This window comes from Sinocyclocheilus rhinocerous, unplaced genomic scaffold (genome assembly GCF_001515625.1).
Source record: "Sinocyclocheilus rhinocerous isolate Xijiao unplaced genomic scaffold, SAMN03320098_v1.1 scaffold1069, whole genome shotgun sequence".
NCBI classification, from domain to species: domain Eukaryota; kingdom Metazoa; phylum Chordata; class Actinopteri; order Cypriniformes; family Cyprinidae; genus Sinocyclocheilus; species Sinocyclocheilus rhinocerous.
In genome coordinates, this window is record NW_015635541.1 from 836,207 (window position 1) to 844,754 (window position 8,548).

The 8,548-nt window shown below is 35.3% G+C and overlaps 1 protein-coding gene across 3 annotated transcripts in view; it reads right to left on the reverse strand.

Annotated features, from left to right (window-relative positions):
- The window catches only part of prkg1a (protein kinase cGMP-dependent 1a), a 76,705-nt gene that overhangs the window by 48,763 nt on the left and 19,394 nt on the right, over positions 1 to 8,548 (reverse strand). For all 3 annotated transcript variants that reach the window (XM_016561706.1, XM_016561707.1, XM_016561705.1), the window contains exon 3: positions 4,200 to 4,313. In XM_016561706.1, the coding sequence (XP_016417192.1) occupies positions 4,200 to 4,313 (114 nt within the window). The remainder of the gene's footprint in view (positions 1 to 4,199; positions 4,314 to 8,548) is intronic.

Sequence of the window (8,548 nt, forward strand, 5' to 3'; positions counted from 1 at the left end):
AAATGATTTTAGCAAATGGCTGCAATATAACAAAGAGTGAAAAATTTAAGGGGGTCTGAATACTTTCCGTACCCACTGTATATCTCAGTTGGATGGCTGCACAGAAAATTACTAATTAAACTAAATTAAACAAATTAAATTTTTGTTCCTTACTGATGGCCACTGCTAAATTCATCTGGGCCAAAGCAAGTTGCATCTGAAATGCAAACTGATCGCTACTGGGTATGTTTTCCATAATCAGCGAACACAAAAACACATATCAGAACTAAAATGCCCGCTGTTTTATTGAGTTTTCATCAGACATGCTGCAGGGCCACAGTTTGAGATACCTAATGTGTATACTTCAAGGTCTTGTCCATGAGCTTATCCCTCAAACTCAAAGCATTACGACTTTCAAGCTTCTGGGATAGAGGTATAATCTATACTAGCAAAGCAGCAAATGGGGTTGTCATGTCAAACTGCCATGTCTGACTTCCTCCTCATGTGGGACAGAGATGACTCGGCTACATACACAAACATATACTGTATATACACACAAACTCTACTGTATTACCATCTAGAAAGGCAAGAAAATGATAGCAACTTTTGTTGTATACTTTTAAATTGGTCATTTCTGGCCATTTACTCTTTCTCTCTTGTACCTACTGCAAATGTTTCTCCATTACAAATAGTCACCTGGAGTGATGATATCCAGCCTGAGCATTACAATCTCAGAAATACACACATAGACACAGACTGGCACCACAAGAAGATTAGAACTTTACAAACTGCACTTGTCACACCCCCATGAGCCATGACTGACACAAAAATGTTCCCTGTAAGATGCACTTTATGATATTGCACTCAAGAAGGCTGTGTATGGGGAAAAAGCTAAAAATTTGTTGAACCAAAGCTAAAGGAATGGACAGCAGTTCAGCTGGAGTCTATCAGCATGTACACTGATTTTTAGGTTGGAACTGAAGCTGTCAGAAATCTTGTGCATGGAAATCAATTCACCAAATAAGGACTGCATCCTAGAACAGGACAGAAGTCTAAATAAAAGATATGAAAAGATCGATTAGATTAAAATGTATAAACAGATACAAATTTACAGAAGTCTCATATGCACACCAAGGCTACGTGTTTTGATCCAAAATACAGTAAACAATATGTAGTAATATTGTGAAATAATATTACAAGTTAAAATAATTGTTTTCTATTGTAATATATTTTAAAATGTAATTTATTCCTGTGATGCAAAGCTGAATTTTCAGCATCATTACTCCAGTCTACATTGTCACATGATCCTTCAGAAATCATTCTAATATGCTGATTTGCCGCTCAAGAAACATTTCTCATTATTGTCAATGTTCAAAACAGTTGTGATGCTTAATATTTTTGTGAAAAACTAGTACAATGCTGTATAAAAATAAATGGAAAAACAGAAAGAAAAGAAAGCTAAAAAGAACAGCATTTATTTGAAATAGAAATATTTTATAACACTGTATTCAGTTATATACTGAACTGTTACAGGTGACCAGTTTCCTTTTTTTTCTAAATGTTATAATTTTGAAGGCTTCACTCAGCAATTACATATATGTGATTAATTTGATGAATCGGCATTTAATGTAAATTTTGTATCTCTTCTAAAAGACAACAACTTATTTAGTTATAGTAAAGATACTGAATATCTGTGGTTTGGTGTCATTCTGTAAAGCAACAAACGAATGTGCTTGCTTTAATAATGTTCTTAGTTTTCCCCCGGGCTTCTAATGTGCTTGAGAGCTATGTCAGTGTTTCTCTTATGTTGAGCATCCACTTGGGTTCAATAATTACATCAGAGGATTGTGATAAAGAGCCTTCATCTAGCATGTGCTGTGAAGCACTGGACCTGCTCTCTGTTGCTCTGCTCTGTTGTTTATAGCTGTGAAAGGACAGGGCAGCTGTAGGGTGGGTAAGATCACAGCAGGTCAAAACCACTTTAAGTGCTGACATATCTGGGCTGTTTCCCTTGTGCATTCTAATACTCTAAGCCACAGCTTCTCCAGAAGACTCATTTACATGCAGACACCACTGGAAACCAACTACAACAAAAGGTGTGTGTTTAAAAGAATGAGACAGGGAGAGAAAGATGAATAACCACACATGCAGCTACTGTATGCAAAGACTTGGATGGCAATACAAATACTTTCTCTGAGGAAAAGTGCTGTCTGCCATAGCTAAATTTGTAGTTGCTAAACATTTGAAAGCTGTCTGATCGTTTTGAAATGAAATGCAGCTATATTCAACGAGCCCCACAATTTGTGGTGTCATTCATGTCTCTAGCACAAAGAGTGCAGGGCAAGTTACATATTGAAGTTTTATACAGTAATTCAGTATATGATATTGCATACTTAGTTTAAAAGGCTCATATTTTTGTTGTGCTTGCATTTGAGATGTGAAGTTGTCTAAATCATCCTTTTGAGGTGGGAAAACGCATCTAGGCAGATGACCTTTTGTTTATGGTTACAGCACGTCCCTTTTCTGGTAGGTTTGGGCATGTTGTGTGAAAATTACTAGGTTTACATGTTCATTACATAAATTAAAATATGCACAAATAAGGATGCAAAAAATGGACAATATTTTTCAAAACAGTGTGATAATTGCTCATTTGAAATGTTATCTGCAGTGCTGTACAATTTCCAGCTAGGTTTCTATAAAACTGCACTACAGGAATTGAGGGAAAAATTGGAATTATAATCTATTGTAATCAACAACATGCAACAGATGTTTAAAAAGTATAAAATTCCTTTAAATTTACATGAACTGAACTGAAGTGAAAACAACTGAGATGAATATTATCCAGATTCTATTCCGAGTGAAATTAGAGATGGGTTTGCTGGTGGCAGTTGTGCACAAGGGACATGTGTCGAATTTGGTTGTGCATGGAGAGATCAGACACATGCATGTCCCTTAATCCCAGTCCAGCTCACTTCCTGTCCCAAATGCTATCCAGAGAACCAGAGACAGAGAGCAGAGGAGCGCAGAAACACCATAAACACAGCCGGAGGAGGAGAGATAGAGGAAGGAGAAAAAGAGCCAAGGGGAGGCAAGAATAGAATACGCATGAAGGAGAACAATGGTACAGAGGAAAAAGAAAATTAAGAGAAGAATGGAGTAATAAATGAGAGAAAGGCTTGCAAATAATTCAGAAACCACACAGCACACAAGCCTGTGCATAAGAGATGATCTGGCTAAAATCTGTTAGTGTTTCACAATTTAGACTTTTTTTCTCACAATTCTGAATTTATATCTTACAATTAACTGAATTTTGACTTTCTTTCTCACAATTTACATTTAAATTTTTTATTTACATCTGACAATTCTCAGTTTATATCTTGCAATTCTGATTTTTTTTTCTCTGAATTCTGAGTTACTTTACATATCGCAATTGAAATTTGCGTTTTTTTCTTTCTCAATTCAGACTTTTTTCTTGCAATTGCAAGTTCATATATCATAATTCAGATTTTTCTTCTCAGAATTGCGGGTTATAAACATCTTGCAGTTATATGTCGCACTTGACTATATCTCACAATTCTGTTTATATCTTGCAATTCTGTTTATGTCTTGCAATTCTGAGTTTATATAACTGAGATTTAAAAAACGTCTGAATTGCGCTATATAAACTCAGAATCGCTAGAGAAAAGTTTGAATTGTGAGATAAAAAGTCATGTTTCGTGACGTCATGTTTTTAATCCCGTGGCGGATTAACAGTGGTCATTAACTGTGGCTATTACAGAATCAGTTGGAGCAATTTGGGGCTTTTTATAAATGTGGAAAAGCCTAATGAAAATGTGGTCATTTGAAAAGAATTGGAAAATTTTAATACTTAGGGTAAGGGGGTTGTTAAAATCACAAAATAACCAATAACAGACAACAATATCCGAGAACTATTTTTCACTCATTTGTTATCTCTTAATATTAATTCAGCCCTCATATCTCTCTCAATCTGGCCTCCTGTCTATCAATGAAATCACAGATTATCATCACAGATGGAGTGACTAGATGTCTTCTATCGTACCGAGAATTATAATCCTCCGGTGGCAGATTGGGAAATGTGGCCTAGAACAGACTCAAGCTGTGTTAGTCTATGTATGCAGTTGAAAAAATGTCCCTTGCTTGAGCCATCAGAATCCAAATTAGGTTAATTTTATTTATCACTGCACTCTGTTTGTACTCACTTCTCACAGTGGCCGTCCTGGTGCAGTTATAAAGGATGGCGAGCTCTCCAAACACTTTTCCTGGTCCCATAGTGCACAGCTTCAGTCCTTCTTTAGACACTTCAACTTTTCCCTCTGAAAAAAAAACACCACAACTGTAAATAACGGAGTAAACACTTTTAAACAATATTTATACATACTGAAATAGAGACTTAATGAGTTCTTAATGAGATTTAATGAGTTCAGTTTAAAACCAGATCATAATAGTCTAATGAATAATGGTGAATTTCATGACACTTGGGAAGAATGTCGCCGTCATTTTAATCTCAAAATCAAGAGTAAAAATATAAGGAAAATGTTTTGATTAAAAGATTAAATGTAATAATATTTTTTGTTTTCAATATTACATTTTTTAAACAAAATTTAAAAAAATACTAATGAGAATCACAATGCAGAAATTTTAATGGTCTTAAAAACAGGCTTCATACTCGTGCATGTATATGCTATATATAATGTTTAGTCGCCTTTAGTGTAACTGCACATTAAAATACACCTCTCTCTCTCTCAGAGGTGTCAACTGTAGATGTGCTGATATGATACACTGTGAGCAGAATAACAGGAAGTCGAGCAGCTTTTCTCACTTTTCAGCAGCTGATCACACAGACAGGTGACAACACAGGTGAACGACCATGTGAGATGAGAGAGAGCAGTGCAGAGAGAGATATTGAAAAGGTGTGAGGGGCATATCAAGGTTGTAGAGAGGAGAGATAGTGAGATATGAGAATGCAAGAGAATGAGAGAAAAGAGAGAGAGAGTTGATGACCCTTCCCTTATGATGGACTATCATTAATATTCAGATCTGGCAGTACAGGATTATGGGGCAGAATGACTTTCATGTGGCCTTGACCTAATCAAACCTTTCTCTGCATTCATTATAATCATGGTTCAAAATTAACTTTTTGCCACACTTGCCAACGGCGAATGAATTGAGAAAATTTACAAGTCATAAAAATTGTATTTAACATCTGTAGACAATGGAATTATTTAGATGTTTTTACTTTGCATACTCATGACAAACAGCACAGATCATTCTGGATGAGCCAGTCTCCGTCTGTCTGTGATATTTCTGTTTTAGTGGCTTAATGCGTGAAATATTCCACATATGTGTCACCACATGGAGTTCTTCAGAAAATGAAATTAGGCATTCTAGATGAACTGATACCATTTCCTTTGAGGTAAACGATGCAACAGATGTTTTCCTGAGTAGATGCTTTATGTCTTTGATTTGAAAAACGCACATCACTTACATCTGAGAGAGTCTGTCTATCATTCTTACAGTTTGACATAAAGCATGTAATGTTGCTGTTCCTAATAAAGTTACCTGTTTTATGCTGTTTTATTTACTCACCAAAGCCAAATGTTACTCATTTATGCATTCTGCGCTTTTAATTTTATCCCCCGATAATGACTTCTCAAATGATTAATCAACTGAGAACAAGTATCACCTTGACACCAAATGTTTTCTCAATATTTTTCAGTTCTGAACAAATTGACATCTCTTTGTGCACAGCTTTAAGAACTATAAACAACATACATAATACCAGGTTTAGGTATTAATAATGCTATTCATGTGGTCAAGATCAGGGTTATAGGGAACACATTTACTTTACTGTTCAAACGTTTGGGATTTATTTAGATTTTATTAATACTTTCATTTAGCAAGGATGCATTGAATTGATAAAACTGAAGGAAAATATATTTATAATGTTAAAAAAAATCTATCACGGATTCTGTAAAAAATAAGCAGAACAGCTGTTTCCAACATAGATAGTAATTAGAAATGTTTCTTGAACACATTAAAGACATATTTTTAAAAATTACATTTTAAAATATATTACAACTACTATTTATTATGACTTATTTTAATTTGTAATAATATTTCACAATATTACTGTTTTTACTGTATTGTGATGAAATAAATTCATCCTTGATGAGCTTAAGAGATTAAAAATCTTAGCAACACTAAACTTTGAACACTAGTTGTAAGCGTGTATTCAAGAGAGAAATATAATCATTATACCAAATGCTTTAAGATCATATTAAAATAAGAGGTTAGAACATGCAAATAACTTCTCATGTAATGTCAGAGTGTAAGATAATATTCAAAACAGGCTAATTTATTAACAAGTGGCGCACAACAGGCCATAAATGTGTGATATAAAACTAGACTGTAACTATCTGAGCCATTAAAGAATTAAATATTAAATATGAACACAGCTTATTATCACCGCAGGACATACTCAAACACTTCAAACAGGACATTCATAAAGTCATAAAAGGATTTAAGCCTAGCATGTACATTCATTAAATAGAATGACATTAATGTAGAAGAAAAAATAACGAATACAACCAAAAGGACTGTGAAGACTATGAGCATGAACAGGGTCAAAGTTGTAAAGTTCAGTCCAGAGTTTGTTCACACTGAAAAGCTGTAGTCATTTTAAGTGTCTCAAATGTTTTTCCCAAAGCTAATACGCCCACCACCACAACAGGATGTAATAATGTCCAGTAGCGTGACCTCCAGTTCCTCCTCGGACAGACACAGGAAGCTATGACCCAAAGGGTCAAGGACATTGCTGTGAACAACTGATTACTTTTCCCAACATGCACTAATGTGCTTCTTTGGCAAAGAATGGAAAACTACAATGCACATGCACACACTGACATGTTAAAGGGTTAGTTCACCCAAAAATGAAAATTCTGTCATTAATTACTCACCCTCATGTCGTTTCAAACCCGTGTATGCTGTTCTGTGTCAGCTACGCCACGCGGATACACTGTTTCCGTTCAGATCAAATCACAACAACGTAGGAAACAGATCCGGCGTGACGCAGCCGACACAGAACAGCATACGTTGTTCTCGTAGTTTCGTATAGTTACGGTTGGTTTCTGGACTTGGGAACATTTCAGTTGCGTTGCTGTCTATGCAGGGTCAGACAGCTCTCAGATTCCATCAAAAATATCTTAATTTGTGTTCCAAAGATGAATGAAGGTCTAACGGGTTTGAAACGACGTGAGTGTGAGTAATTAATGACATCATTTTCATTTTTGGGTGAACTAACCCTTAAGGGCTGGCAGTGTAAGGCAGGTAACATTGCTCGTACTGTTTGCTCTGTCATGGTTATTAAGCACTATTGTTCAGAGCAGCTAATGCCCTAATGCCCTACAGCCAATCATATATTACCCATGATTCACAGAGATAAGAAGTAGAGGAAGAGCGAGAGACAGAGATGTTCCCCTGACATGGGCTCTACTAAACAAACATTAATAACTCGGAGACAGATGCTAAGTGATCGAACAGGCAGGAATGAAATAATGCATGAAATGAAAAAAATAGAGCGGACTGCAGATAAGGCCACTGAAGACAGATATTAAATGATGAGAGATTGTCTTGTGTTTACTCTGCAGGCTGAAATGGACTCTGCATGCTATACATCTGAGTAAAGCAAAACACTGAGCAGGAAATAATGCAGGGCGGGACTTGATTTTATCCACTGGGATTTGATTGGACTGAGCATTTGTGCTCAGTTGTGCTATGATATTATTGGTTGTTATACAGTATATATATATATATATTTAAAAGTTTGGGATTTTTTTTTTTTTTGAAAAAGAACTTTTATTCAGTATGCATTCAGTTGATCAAAAGTGACAGTAAAGACTGGCTGCTGAAAATTCAGCTTTGCCATCACAGGAATAAATTACTTTATGTAGGCCTACTTACACTAGGGATGCAATGGTTCAACTTACTCACGGTTCGGTTGGTATCACGGTTTTAGAGTCACGTTTCGGTACGGTTCGGTATGTGCTATGTTTAGGGAAAAAACTATATTGTCAAATAAAAATAAAGAAAATGAGAACAAAAAATCTAACTCCAAGAAACAGCACAAATAAATAAAGAGTGAAAAAAGATACAAATAAAATAAGCAGTGCTTTTCAGTTTTTTTTAGATATGTCTAACAGTTTTTAGGTACAGAAATTGAATAAATCAAATGTAAAATAACATTGCATATTTGACTGTATAAATTAAAGATTAATCCTTATTAAAGTTACAAAAATGATTCAATCAAGAGCACTGAGAGATTTCCGTGTTGTCTGATTAACATTAAGAAAGTGCTGTCACTTTAAGAGAAAGCACTGATCCAGTGCACTGATACTGTACGTTCAGCTGACTATGTCTGCTAGGATACTCACCAAGACGGGCATTTTGACATAATTTTTGTGTGAATTTGTCCATTCAAGCACAATACTTCAAAGAGAGCTTAAAGGGATAGTTCACCCAAAAATGAAAATTTGATGTTTATCTGCTTACC